The following is a 14462-nucleotide window of genomic DNA, read 5'->3' as shown; positions in this document are numbered from 1 at the left end:
ATTAGCTATAATCAGCCAGGACAGAGAAAGGACTTTGTGTCTGACAGAGGGGCCAGTGCCACTGTGCCTCCAGATACAGCCCAGGCTGTATGCAGTGGTGTCCCACAAGCGATACAGGAAACTGTACTTTATTCCTAAGAAAGATCAGTTTTAAAATTCCCTCTAGTGGAGAAAAAGTGGAAATTCAAACTGCAAGGCTCTGCTAGCCAGGCAATCCACGCCCAAGTTCCCAGTGGCTTGTAGGTCTTGCGCTGCACAGCCCAAGTGGAAAAGGAACAACAACTGACTGGCTGAAAACTCGTAAATCATCCCATATTATCTCGGATTGTTAACTTAACAGAACAATATTTTTTAAGGACAATTTTTTTTCCATTAGAAAACTATTTTTATTTTTATTTTTGGAACAAAACGACATGTGAACCTGAAAAATGAAGTATTTTATTTTGCAGTGCCAAGGCTGGCAGGTTTGAGTTTTTCAGTTGCGTGGTGACGGTCACAAGTGTTCCCCCCCCCGGCCACCGCTGTGTCCTCTGCGGCAGCTCTGCGAGCGCACTGTCTGAGCAGTGGTAGACAAAACAGGCCGACTTTATTGCCGATGTAAATCAGAGAAGCTCCGCTGGCTTCGTGGAGCACTGCAGATTTATGCCAGGAGCTGACCTGGCATCTCTATTTTCAAAACTAGGGCAGATTGAAATATGCTGTTTTTCAATAATATATTCAGGTTAACAGGGCTTTTATATTTGAGCAATTAATCTTGCATAGACCGAAAACCTCTTGGGACAACGTGCGAAGGTTGCTAAGAAGAGGAAAACAAACACAGTTGTGTAACTCAGCTCTCCCAGGTCTCTTCTTTCATGAAAACATATTGCAGTGATACAACAGTGACCTAAAATCCACTAATAATATTACTTTAATATACAGATGCACATCAAGATACAATATAGAACTGATTTTACTAAGAGGTAATATTACCTCATCTTGTCTTACTGTAAAATGAATCAAAAGCAGAAATATTGAGACATAAATCTGTGGTAACAAAGGGAAAACAGTATTGTGCTGGAGAAAGTCCTTCTGGTTTATTGCAAGACTCTTCTGTTCCGTAGCATGTGCACACACGTGTCGGTGTGCCTGCACGTGTGCCCGTGCCGTATCTGAAATCGGTCTGGGGCTCACCAAAGGCTCTCCCTGACCTGATCCTTGTCTTTCACCACTCCCTCTCGCTGTCTCTTCTGTGCATCCACCAGCAGCCCTACGACCATCTGCCAGCATCTTCAGCTCATAAACACCGTAACAGATGCGATTCAGAAGTCCAGGCGTGTGAGGTATGCCCTATCTTTGTGTTTCGGAAACAGACACCTGGCCAGGCAATGCCACCTCGTCTGCTACGATCCAGCCCACCGTGATCCACTTTGGGCAGATCTGTTACATATCCCATTTTTCCAGGTACCTCCATGTCTTTTCTTACCCCTTTCTTTGCTCCAAAGCCCAAGTAAGACTGATATATGAATTACAGACAATTTTTTTCCCCTTTTTGCATTTCCTCTTCTCCTGGAGTATCACCCCCAACCTCACAGGTTTACCGAAATCCTTGTGATTTGACCCCCAGTTCTTAATTCTTGCAGCCTCTAAAATAACTTGGGAATTCAACCGTTACATGCCGAGCAGCTAAGTAATCAAGTTCTGTGCTCAAGCCCGGGAAAGGAAATGCTACCAGCTAAAACCTGTCGAATCGCTGGCTCTGTGACAAGGCCGCCGAGGCGTCCCGAAGGCAGCACCCACCAGCACCCTGCGGGCCGGCTGCTTCGGAGCCCAGGCAGCGAAGTGGCCGCGCGCGGTGCAAAGCGCTCCGTCGCAGAGCGCAGCCGCCTCGGTGCATGTCAGGAGCTCCCAAACACAAATAGCAACAGGCTCTGAAGGGATGTGCAGGTGGCTACTGCTTGATTAATGTGCGTGGCATCTGTTATTTCAAAGGGGCAATTACAATATATAAACATGCCACCTCCGTAGCACTGTATTGATTTGTGCTGGCTGAAAAGCTTTGCGGTTATTTTTTTCCTTTCTCCTCCCACAAAAAATAATTTTCTTCTGAGCCCCATAAAAGAGAAGATCTCGTTGGTTCTGTGTCATAACAGTACTAGCATTCTGCTAGGAACCAGCCATCCTGCATCCGGCCATGAAATTCAGGTAATGACCCATAACCGAAGTAAATTAGTGTTTAATTCCCCGGCCCTCGCAGACAGCTTACTAATGGAAATTGATTTCTAGCTTTTTTCATTTTCATTTAGCATGCTCGTGTAATGTCTTTATTTTAGATTCAAGTGGTTCCCAGCGATTTTTAGCCCAAAGGCAGGTGGACAGGCGACCACGGAAAGCATCTGGTTCACCAGCAATATGTCGAACATTCCCTGGGGACAGCAGAGACACCCTTGCAGGCACGGTGGGCTCCTTCTGCCCTGCGCTCACACCCCTGGACGTAGGCACGCTCTGGGCCAGATCCTCAGGTGGAGTAAATCAGTATAGCTCATGCCCCTGCACAGAATTCTTACTGTTATGGACTGGATCCCTTACCCAAAGCTCTTGTACAATTACCACGCTCTTGCATGATGTGCTTTATACGTTTGTGTGGGCAATGCACTCCCAGCCAGACCAAAGGGTGCTGCTCTGTCCCATAAAGTCACCCTCTGTCCTACAGGCACGATGCTCATCCTCAAACCAAGCCCAGCGCCTCGCGTGTGGCGTTGCTGCGGTATTTGCACCCAGAAGCCAGGCTTGCCCCCCGCACAGCTGCTCACCCACCACTGAGGATCCCCGTAACTCTTGCTGAATTTGGGCTCCGTGGTGTAATCTGACACAGCCACCAATGCGCACGCATACACACCCTTTTTTCTGCTGTTTAGGTAAAACTCAGCTGACGCTCCCTTCATTGTATAGAAGCACCAGCCCTACGGACAGAAGCTGGCCTTGGATGTCCAGCCCTTTTCCTTTGCGAGGGAGAGAACGGCGGTAAGAGACGGTAAGGGTTTTTTTACAGCTCAAACTCCATAAATTACACCAGCTGTGAGGCAAAACAAGCTATAAAAACGCTATGTTGTATGCAGCCTTCAGGTACTTCTGCAGCCTCCCAACTTCAAAAGAATTGGGAAGGGGTACAAATCTGCTTTTCCCAGTTTGCTATTCTGAAGTACCAAGGAAGAACCGAAACTCAGCTGCTGCTGTTTTACACTTTAAAAGCAGGACTAACAGCTATTATTTCTCTCGGTGTCTGGTTGATTTTTTGGTCCCACAGACACTTTAATAGTGCTATAAATTGTCTGGTAAGGGAATTGTTAGTTAGAGATAGTGTCTGGCGTATTTGTTCCTTATTGATGTATAAACTGGCTTGTGTGTGTGTTTCTGAAGGCGAACGCTTTGTAGCAGGATGATAATAATAACAATTAGCATAGGCTATAGCAAAGTGTTAATTGTGAATTAGAACCCCAAACAGAGAAGCACGTGCAGATCAGTCCTCTCCTTGTGCTCGCTGCTCCTCTGACTGGTGTTCAGAGCGCGAGGGATGTTTCTCAGGGTGAGGGAATTTTCTGCGCCGCCTTCTCTCTTCTTGCATTGCAAAAACCGAATCTTTCCTGAGTGTATTTGTTCAGGTGCTTTATGTGCTGATGCACTAAACTTCTATGCTCCTGGAGAATCCTGTGTGTTATTCCTGATGAATGCTAATTTGGCTTTAATTCCTTCATGGATCAAAAGGGAAGGCAAATACAGAGACAGAGGGAGGAAGGACACAAGACTGTTAGGTTCATAGCCTTATTGAGGATAATGACAGGGGAATGAAATGCTAGATGTTACCAGAGCTGTTTTGTGCGGAAGCGTAATGTAATTATTAAAATAAATTTCTGTTCCTTCTTTTTATGCAATGTGGCTGTGGTTAGACTGTGAGCAAATTAAGAAACTTCTCCTGTGCCTCAGTTTACCTGTTTACAGAGGCAAGAATCCACCTCTGCCTGCTGGAACTGTAGGGAGGATTAAACAAGGTTCACTGAGCACTTAAAATCTGCTGTAAGGACATTGTCTTGTTATAGACCTCATTTAAAATACAAAGCCACGGTGACAAATGAGATGAAGTCAGAACGGACTGGGTTTTCTGGGCATGATCCGTCTGGGTTTTCATATTCAGAAGAGCATGCAGAGGAGAGATAACAGCTCTACTGAGATGCGTAGCCTCCGTGAACGTACATTGAAGTTCGTACGCTGTCTGACTTAGGCATTCAGAGGAGGAATGATAAAAGTAACCGCAGTCTTGTCTCCTAAGAATATAACCACCTTAGGTGAACCGTGCCACATACAGATTGTAAGAACCCAGGAAATAAATAACGGTGGGGTGAGGGGCCTTTGGTTAGTAGATCAAGGGGAGAATGTAACCATGACAGAAATAATTATCCCTACTTCCCAAATTGGGCAGAGAGAAGTCAGTAGCAGAGCTGAATACAATATTAAATACTTATCTTAGCCACTAAAGTGGAACATAGGCAATTAGAGAAAAAGCTTGGAAGATCAAAGTAGGAAAAAATATCCCTTCAAAGTGATAATCAGTTATTGTTTTTAACCTACAATAGGCAAAAGACTACTTCAAGCTGCCAAGGAAGGATGTGGGCTTATACTGTTGGTTTTACTGTCCTGCCTCACGTTGGAGGTTTCCTTGGCTGGTTCTTCAATCGGAAGGAAATACCTGTTTGGTATGAGAAGCTGAAAAAGCCTTCGTGGTGTCCATCCCGCAAAGTATTTCCTCTTGCTTGGACAGTCCTGTACACTGGCATGGGGTAAGTTCTGCCTACCACTCCCCATCTCGTCCTGCTGTCGTCAGTCATTTCAAACTCTCGTTCGCTTTTGAGAGACCCGTTTTCTCTGAATCAGCAGGGCACGTCAGGTATGCTTACTCCCAGCTGGCGAAGTACAGCCTGAGCCACCTCCTGAGTTGAGTTGCTCAGGCTCGTGCTGCTGGCTGTGCTTTTGGCCAGGGACACAGCCCACGCCTAGCATTGTGACAGGTTACTCAGAACAGCCACTGCCCTGGGGGAATCATACGAGCCACACTGGTATGGCACAGATGGTGGGTCTGAGAGCAGGGAGGGCATGGAAGCATCTGTCATGCGAATGTGACAAATCCCTGCTGCGGGACAATCTTCCCTGAGAAGAGCTTGTCTACATCGTGGGCTCACTCGCTTCAGGACAGCAAAACACTAATGTTTCTCTCTTCACAGCTATGCCTCCTACCTGATATGGAATGACCTGGGCGGCTGCAGCAGCAAAGCTGTCGTCCCCCTCGGCCTCTACGGGGCTCAGCTGGCCTTGAACTGGGCTTGGCCGCCCTTCTTCTTTGGTGCACGCAACCTGAAGATGGTAATGTACCTGGCCATCCGTTCTGCTGCTGGAGGCTTGTTTGCTGGTGTCTCTGCCACGGTTTTGTAGCTTGTGTAGAGGATTTCTACCTAGCATTACGCAGCTGTAAAGAGGGAGACAAGAAGAGCTTTTACTCTGATATAATTCATGCTGCACCTGGTTGTAGACAATGGTATCAGTCCCTTCCACTCCTTGCCCTGTCTTGTCATTCAGATAGCCAGCCCTACCAGAGCAGGGCGGGAGATCCAGAAGTCAATAGCCCAGCTGCTGCATCTCCTAGTTAAGGACTTGGGGTGAGAGATAAGTCCTCCCCACAGTCACACCCTGCCCCAGCAAGCAGCTAAGTCAGCATCTCTGTGGGGGCAGACTGGCTGTGAGCAGCTTACTGAGCAATTATTTTAATAATTGAGCTTATTGATACAACGCAAGGTGCATAGCAGAGCCTGTTAGGGGGATATGCACGAAGCTTAGACGTGGCATGGCAGAGCTGGACATGTGCTATATTCAAGAAGCATTTATCTCAGGTGCCGAGGCCTGGAGATCACAGAGTGGGATGTATGTTTCCATCTGAACTTTGCCATTCTCTGTGTTAAAGGTACATTTAGAAAGTTTAAGTGATAGTAACCATCGGTACTGACATAAGCACGTTTCTGATCTGTCTGCATAGGCATTATCAGCAGAAGGGGCCAGTGATCATCACGAACAGTGTATTCGTCTGTGGAGCTTGATAGCAAAAAATTAACATTGGTCTTTGCTCCTGGTGTGATGCGTTCAGGTCTCACTCATTTGAGTCCAGGCTTTAGGATCAGCGTAGGTGACTTCTCAGTGTTAAATCTCCCTGACTTCCATTCCTTCTCAGCGCCTTTAGTAGGCGTGTTCATAATCTTGTTGTATGCTCCCATGAGTGAGCATCACACTAATTTTCTTCTTTCTGCTCCCCAGGCACTGATTGACATCCTGTGCTTAGACAGCCTGGCGATAGGCATGATGTGCTCCTGGTACCGCATCAACAAGGTAGCGACGCTGCTGATGGTGCCTTACCTGGGCTGGCTGGCCATGGCGACTTGTCTCACCATCCGCATCTGGAAGGACAACCCTGAGCAAAAACCAGGAAAGAGCGAATAAGAGCAGGACAGAAATGAAGGCATTTTGTGAAACCAAACTATGCTGATGTGAACGAAGATCTAATAATTAGGGGCATTCGTTCTGGGACAGGCAGAACATGCCTCCTCCTCCCACCTTCACCATGGCTGTGTAAAACAAAGGTTTGCACCAAACACCTGTGTGCTCCTGTAAAATTACCACGTGTCTTTGAGAACTTTTTTCCCACCACTGTTGAGGTTTTGGGGCTACAGCTCTATGATGACCATGATTCTATCAGGTCAAATTCCATTAGCCAAATTAGCATCTCATGATACCAGGGAAATTCAGAGCAGCAGTCCTGGACATCCTTCTGCACCGCTACCGTTCCCCCAGAGAGCAGAACTTGTTCACACGTGCGGGTAAATCCTATCTCCTCTTCTGGACCAAACAAAAATGCCTTTCACTGATGCACACCAATTTTAAAGGACTTGATTTTTTGCTATTCTTGCTGTTGCTTCGTTTTTATGTATCACCTGGTTTGTGCTCTATACCATTAGCTTTTTATCAGTCAGATACTGAGCAAGCAGTAATCTGTATTGCTCTGCTAGTGAAAGGGGACTTGGTACTTTGACTTCTATTTGTGGAGTATTGCACTTGTTGAGTTTCACCCTCCAAGATAAAGCAGCAATGATTAGAATGTAAATGCTTGTCCCGGAGGAAATCTCCTCCACCTTTGTGCACTATTCCTTACCAGAAAAGAAAGACTAATACGAGTGCCTCTGGGGGGGAACACCTTAAAATGTTTGTTTTCTTAAGTACAGAAACACAAGAGCTTTTTTAAAATTCAAGAACTTGCTCACGCTGCCCTGAAGGTTGTAATTATAAGACTGGCAAAAAGTCTCATGCCCAGGCTGTAGGAGGCAGTACACATACCCCATCCCAGTCTTTCCACTCCTGAACATTATTCATCAGGAAAGGTTAAAATACAAGCGTTTCTAGAGAAATCGGACCAAGCCATGAAACAGAATCAGATATGAAACGTGAATGGACTAGCCCTTGTCTATCCTTTATTCTGGCCCTTGCATTTGAGAGATCTGAACCTTAGATGTTGCCGTCTAAGAAAATATTTACTAATTTTTTTTTAATCAATGGAAGCAATTTATGTGAACAAAAGTAGTAACTGAATCCTCTTTCTGGCAGCTGACTAGATTAAGGTGCATGGGTTTACTTGCAAGGGTTTGGGGGTAGGGAGGCTTAGCTGGGGATGTAAAAAATTGTATTTGCTTTCAATAAAATCAAGCCACTTTTTTTTGGGAAAATAAATAAATCCAAGTTACTCTTGTTTTACTGGGTTGGCACTAGTTTTGCAAAAGGGACTCAAAAAATTCAAGGGAATCCGTCTGGAGTCCGTGGGCTGTGCTCATGAACCAAAGAGAACGGGATAAGCAGCAGGGTTCTGCAGGGCTCCAGCGGCCAGGCTCACTCCTGAGTGTGTTTTAGGAGCAAACCAGGGGTGGGTTTGGAGCCTAAAGGTCCCAAAAGTGCCTTCAGCTGGGGTCCTGCACAGCAGAGACATTCTCACGTGGGGCTGCATCCCTGTAATGGGCTCTTCCATTATATTTCACCCACACATTCAAGGTAAGGAACCTAATTCTCTCTGGCCCCTTTAAACAGCAGCAGCTCTGGGTTTGGGGTCCTTCCCGAGTCATGTCAAGCCTGATTTTCGGAGATGCTGAATGTTCCCGTGTCCAATTGCTGTAAATGGAATAGCTAGGTGCTCAGCATGACTGAAAGCTAAGCCCAAGAGAAACAAATACCAGCAGCTGAGTGCAGATGAAATTTGTGGTGCTGTTTTAAATTTGGCCATATATCTTGTTCTGTCATTTTGATCCCATCCATTATTTTTCCCTTCTAGCTAAAGGACACCTTTATTCAGGACTGCTGCTGCAAGAATATTGCTGTAATCTCCCGAGTAAAAGCTGCATAAGAACAGGCCATTGAATAGATGTGACTGTAAGCAGTAGGACTATAAAGCAGTGAGCACTGCAAGCAGCACCAGGAAAATCATAAGCCACTTTCTTAAACTTAAAAAAAATATTTAAAAAATCTTACATATTTCAGGGTTTTATATAACCGTGTGTTACCACTCATCTTATTTACAGTGTTGCCATGTCTGTGTCTTCCAGAAAGCCACATGCCAAAGGACAGGAAGACATGAATTATTGCTTCCTAAAAAGAAACTAGTATCTGGCCTGGAGATTCAATTCAGTGGAGTTAAGAATGATTTAGGGCAGCTGAACACCATCATGCCTATCCTTTCCTAGTTAGCACGGGAAAGCCATGAGGAACAGAGATGAGCAGAGCCATCTAGTGAAGCCAGGAGGAATAAGGCAGGTCTTTGCAGTCTTCTCCGCAAGAACACTGAAAAGGGGAAGAGTATTATTTAAATCACACGTAAGTTGGTAATTGACTTCCGACCTGGTTCAAACTTGCAATGTTCTGATAACATTCCCAAATTAAATATATGGATGGATATTTGAACAGCTTTCAGAATTACTCCTCTTTTCCCCTCTTCCTATTTTTTTTTCCTGCAGGTAAAGTAAAATCTTGAATTAAAAACAATAGATCTTTATTAACTTTTCATGTTTATCTTCTCCTTTTTCCCAGTTGGTGTGACTAGCTGACTTCTTGTCTTTATTTCAGTTCTTCTTCCTTCCAGTCCACCTGAAAGCACACTAATAGTTTCCTGCTTGCATTTTTTTGCAGACAGCAAAAAATAGCAAGTGTTCCTATGTGTAATACACATAAGAGCTAGCCATCAATTGACAAGGTTAAATTCAGCAAAGCACCCTCTTGTATTAATATTTAAAGCACCATTTGACGTATCTGCAATTTAAGCAGCTATACTGAAACCCTTTGCATAAAAATGGTTAATGATGTTCCAAAGTCAGCCATCTAGAAAATTTCTTATTTATATTGTGCAGTGCAGAGCAGACCCAGTCCCTGCCCTTGTGGGTTTCAGGGGCCCTGGTTTCGTGTCAGTGCCACCTAATGGGGCTTGTGCTGATTTTTCCCCATGAAAGCCCAGAGAGAGCAAGGAGAAGTTTTGCTTATGCCACCGTAAAGCAGGCGGCTGGCAGGCTGGATCCGTATCACCTTAGCAGGCACGCAAGGTGTTTGTCCAGCCCCCCTAAATTAGCTTTGGGAATGGATACCATATCCCGCCCCAGTGTCAGGGAACATTCATAACCCACGGCAGGACATGTCGTGGTCTACATGGTTCAGGCGGTGACTCAGACAAAGGCCGTGCATTCATGGCAGTTTTCACAGGGTCGTGGCATTTATACAAGAGCCACCTCTCAGATCACCATGTCTAATGATGATCCCCCTCTTCAGGCTTCAGCCAGTCTTTCCAGAAAGCTGTATTTGATATTAAACTGACTGTACACTTGATCTTAGCCCAAAAGGCACATCCCCTGCTTGCTGGATACACGGTATTTGCGCATAAAACAAAATCTTTCTGCCTTTCAGCCCAGCCTCTTTCCCTAACCCTTGTCTCATTCAATAATTTACCAGCTGTTCCAGAAAATACTCCGGCTTTGGTAGTAAGGAACTTTAATTGACTTGCTGGTGTTTGCAGCTACGTTAAAATATAGTCAAGTGCTGGAGAGGCTGTGCTGCTGTGTGTGTGTAAACGTTAAAGAGCTGGCTCGTTGGCACTGGCTGGTGCTCAGCACCAGCTCCTGGGGCTTTGAGCACCTGCAGCATGGCTGGGGCTGACCTTCCTCTTGAACTGCTCCCAGGAAAACGGCAGCAGACTCCCAGCAGGAAGGAGGATGTGCCGCTTGGAGCTGCCATTACCTTCCAGTTGGACTTTGAATTAATCGAACAGCCAGCGGTGCCTGCCAGCGAGGCAGACTCCTCCCCAGCCCCGCAGTCGTGTCGTAATGGGTGTGCGAGTGGTGGGGATCACAGGCCAAGGACGCCCAGGCCTTCCACTGCGAAGATAAGGAAGGCAAGGAGGCGAGAGCATCGCTTATCTCTGCCTGCGTCGTGGCTCGTTTCAGCCCGGGTGTAGTTCCTTTCACAGGGAACTCGTGTCCTGTACAGAGGGACGTGGGCCCTGGCTGGGCTGGGCTGAAACCTGCGGGATTCTGCAGCAGCTGACACCAGTGTTCCCCTACCCCTTCCCCTAAACCCTGGCAGTACCGTCCTGCAGTGCAGTGAAAGGGACAGGTGAGGGCCTCCAGGGCTGAGGGAAGCAAAGCTGCCTCTGCACATCACTGTCAGAGTGTTTATTTATTTATCACGTAACGGTAGTTACAGCCGGAAAAAGCGAGAGGGGGATTGCTGCCAGACAATGTATCTAGGGAGATGTTTTGTTACTGCCACCAGCTGTCCCTTTGGAATAGAGAGCACTTCTGAGCCATGACTCATGCAGCCAGTGTCTTATTTCACTCTCCCATTTAGCCAAAAATGTTCCTTCAGCCCAAGAATGCAATAAAAGCTTCCTTTTCCTGGCAAGGACTTTCACAGCCAGGTGATCAGCAAAGGAGAAGAGGGGTTTTAACTTCAGGAAAGGAACTTCTGCTGTAATTAGAGGACCAGCAGATAACCTGCCTGAGAGGTCAAGGGAATACTCCTTTAAGACAAGAAAAAGTCATCAGATTATTTCAAGATACTGTAAAGTCAGTGGAAAAACTCGTCTGGACTTGGACAGATGCACAATCAGATCTTAACATGCAAGGCAGCAGCAAAGCCAGAATCCAATCTCCCAGAAGAGGCTGACACCTCAGCCTTCCCTTGCTAGCAGTCCCCTCTGCTGGCAGCTTTCCCACTGCAGACAGCTCTTCAAGTCTTACTGTGGATCTGGTGACTTTGAGGTCTACTCCTTTCCACGACTCCATCTAGCTCTGATCGGGCGTTCTGGCCTCGATGTCCCAAAAGAGTAAAGCCAGAACTTTTAAAATACCGGGGGGGACAGACTGCCAGATGCTGCAGGACACATCTGCCACAGGACGGAGAAAGGGCTTGGGCAGGAAACCACGGCTTGGGTTTGTGGCCCTGAGAGGGAAGCAGCTGAATGGCCGATCTTGTGTCTGCAGCGCGGGGCTGTGGTCCCTCTGTTGGAGGTTTCCCCAGACACGAAGTGCAGCTGCTGAAAGGGATTTGTTTAAGTGGGAAGAGTTCTCACCTACCGGCTGCATCCAGCTGCTAGGCTGCAGGGCACTGCTGGAGACGAGCAGGATTTAGCCCTTGCTGCAGAGGAGCGAGTGAGGAGAGGCAGTGGGCTGATTCTCGCCGTGTGAGACCTGACACGTGCAGATCTCGTGTACCTCTTCCGTGATCGAACAGCGATTGCACTGAGCAGGGCTCTCAGAGCAACACAGAATTCATAGGCAACTAAATAAACCATGATATCAATGAGGAGAGGGGCGGTGTGGAAGGAAGCCTGGGTAAAAATGCTGGTTGGAAGCACGACGATTTTAGTCACCCTAAGTGCCACGGGGAGATCCTGGCGTGAGGGTAGCTGCGTCCCTGCCCCAGCTCCTTCTCTGAAATAGCTGCTGGGAAAAACATTTCCATCACTGGCTTCTGTCATTAGGCCGATGCACGCACGCTCTTGTACACACGCACACTTCGGGGGAACTAGGGTCATTTAAAAACAACTGGACAGAACTGATCAAAGCTTTCATTCCTAAGGCTCTAATGCAAAATGTCAGATTGACAGCAACTCGGTGGTGTCGCTTTATATTTTTGGCACAGGCAGACGCTGTAGGGGGGGGGATCATGACTATTTAGTGCACTGCCCTAGATGGAGCTGCGAAGCAGCTGGGGAAGGGCTGGACAGAGGTAGAGTCTCCGTGCCGCATTCCGGAGATTAGATAGGAGCTCAGTCCTGAACTCCGCAGAGGGGCCAGGCCAGTGAAAGCTAAAGGCTGTAGGAAAAAATGGGACCCTAACAGTCGAGAGCTTCCAAAAATAAAGAAAAGTGGGTCAGAGGGACTGGAGAGGGGCTGGAGCGCTTTTTCAAAATACAGGGAGGAAAAGGAGACAAGCTGTCACTCATTAAGAGAGGATCCCCATCCCCAAAAACACTGCCTGAAATGTCAAAGGTGAGAGTAATTGGACAAGGGAGTTGGAATTTGAGCATAGTTACCAGGCAAGAGGAAAAACACTACACCTGCTCTCCAGGAAAGTATTTTAAGTTTAAAAATAAATAAAACCTCGCACCATGAAAATGAAAGATGTATGTTCCGCAGATAGGATGTCTTGGAACTTGTCAAATCCTTCAGTGCGCCGTTGTCACAATACACTCCGTGCCAGCTATGCCAGTCATCAAATAAACAACTTTCTCATCACTAGCAAACAGAGTGGGAGTAAAAGGGTGGGTGCTGTGCCCTGTCCCCAGAGTGCATTTCAACGATGCTACTAATGATGAACTCCAAAGGGTATTGTGATTCTCACAGAAGTGCAGAAAGGCAGGCTGCTGTTAGCAAGGGGCTTGAAAAAGTAGCCAGAAGACAAATTATCTGCCTAATGGCATAAACTCATTTCACTTTAGTGAGAGCGCAGAACCCTTAAGAGTTGCCTCCACTGGTATTGTGAAGACTGAGGTTTGGCTGAAAGCAGGTACTCACGCTTGATTTCTGCGAAGAGCAATCCATCCTCAAACTAACGGCAGGTTTCCCACTACGTGCAGACTGAACACTCAAACAAATACAGCTTAAGATTGCATATTTATCCAAATCTTGATGGTGGGTTCTGAGCTAAATCCAGAACCCAGGATCCTGGGGGTTTGATTTCCAATAAGCTTTGGCTAAAGCTTGAGTTCTACACAACTACACACTTTCTGTTTACTTCCACTCTCATGTCATGGCAGGATTAGTCTCTGAGAAAAATCATACTGAGGTTTTCATCAGGCTTGGCTCACATGGGATTTATACAACCCTTAAATGAATTAAATTGTGAGAAATTGGAAGAATTTCATATAATTCTGAATTTAAGAGAGACAATCCTCCCAAACCAAACATATAAAACCCTTTTCAGAGCTGATGTGAATCTTTGATTAACCCTCAGTATCCTTCCGAGCTACTGCAGTCTCTTCAAAAAATCTGCTTGATATAGTGCCAAGCAGACCAAACATCCCCCACTTTTGATAACAGAATCTTTATAGCCCTTCTCATTTCTCTGTACGAAAGGCAGATTCCACCCCCACACTAGGTCAGACAAACCACAGTCGGTACCTTACCCGAATGTCTCCAGTACTCTGCTCTTAGCACACTGTTCACACCAGTCCCAAATATTAGTGCACGACCTCCAGGTCCTCACACAGACACAATTCACTTCTCATCACACCTCCGCAGCCTCCTGTCCGTCTGATTCCTTGGCTCCTGGGCAATCACTCATCAAACACCTGCAACCACTGCAGCAGCAAAGAGGAAAGAAACAAAAGAATACCGCAGGAATCACTAAGCCCATCAATTTTTCAAGTCCTTACTCTTAGCTATGTTATCACCCCCGGTGCAGTGGGCATTTTTCAAACACTCAGGCAGGGATGAGAAAAAATAACAGAACAGCGTGCAGATGTTCAGCTCCTGCAAAAGAAATACTGTCCCACTGTGAATTATAAGCCTGACTTCAGGATATTTGGGATGAAGTCTGGTTAGCATTTATGCCGATACGATCTGTAGCACTAACTTCCACGAGCCCAAGGATTTCAACCTGTTCAGCTCCTGTTTTCTGTGTCCCTCCGTGGAAGAGAAGGGTGGAAGGAAAGAACTCCTGCTCCTCTGGGCACCCCTGCTGTGACACTCCAGGTGGCCCACGAGGCCAAATCCACAACAACGGGGATTTTTCAGCAAATCAAATGTGGGCCACCCCTTTCCCCTCTCGCCTGAGCCAAAACAGTGGTCCTTCAAGGTTAGCAAAATAATAAGCTGGCAAATGAAGGCAGACGGAGACCCTGCCAGCTCTGCACCTTG

At 46.6% G+C, this 14462-nt stretch overlaps 1 protein-coding gene and 1 long non-coding RNA gene across 3 annotated transcripts; one reads left to right on the top strand and one right to left on the bottom strand.

Annotated features, from left to right (window-relative positions):
* Window positions 1–933: 933 nt before the first annotated feature.
* LOC106046185 (translocator protein) lies at window positions 934–6977 on the top strand. Of its 2 annotated transcripts, none has more exons than XM_013197047.3 (6): window positions 934–1443; window positions 2313–2501; window positions 2932–3003; window positions 4611–4814; window positions 5256–5394; window positions 6337–6977. In XM_013197047.3, exons 1-6 carry the CDS (start codon window positions 1325–1327, stop codon window positions 6517–6519), a joined length of 906 nt encoding a protein of 301 aa, XP_013052501.3. In that variant the 5' UTR covers window positions 934–1324; the 3' UTR covers window positions 6520–6977. The 2 variants fall into 2 exon arrangements, with proteins under 2 accessions (XP_013052501.3, XP_066839060.1); XM_066982959.1 differs by lacking the exon at window positions 934–1443 and adding an exon at window positions 1708–2184.
* A 1755-nt stretch (window positions 6978–8732) lies between these two features.
* Window positions 8733–14452, bottom strand: LOC136786932 (uncharacterized). Its single transcript, XR_010826551.1, has 3 exons — window positions 14203–14452; window positions 13119–13903; window positions 8733–12041 (listed from the first exon to the last, which is right to left on the bottom strand). It is a non-coding gene; the product is annotated as an uncharacterized lncRNA (long non-coding RNA).
* Window positions 14453–14462: the final 10 nt, after the last annotated feature.

The sequence above is a fragment of the Anser cygnoides genome, chromosome 25 (assembly GCF_040182565.1).
Source record: "Anser cygnoides isolate HZ-2024a breed goose chromosome 25, Taihu_goose_T2T_genome, whole genome shotgun sequence".
Lineage (NCBI taxonomy): Eukaryota > Metazoa > Chordata > Aves > Anseriformes > Anatidae > Anser > Anser cygnoides.
This window is presented reverse-complemented; position numbering and strand designations above follow the sequence as displayed.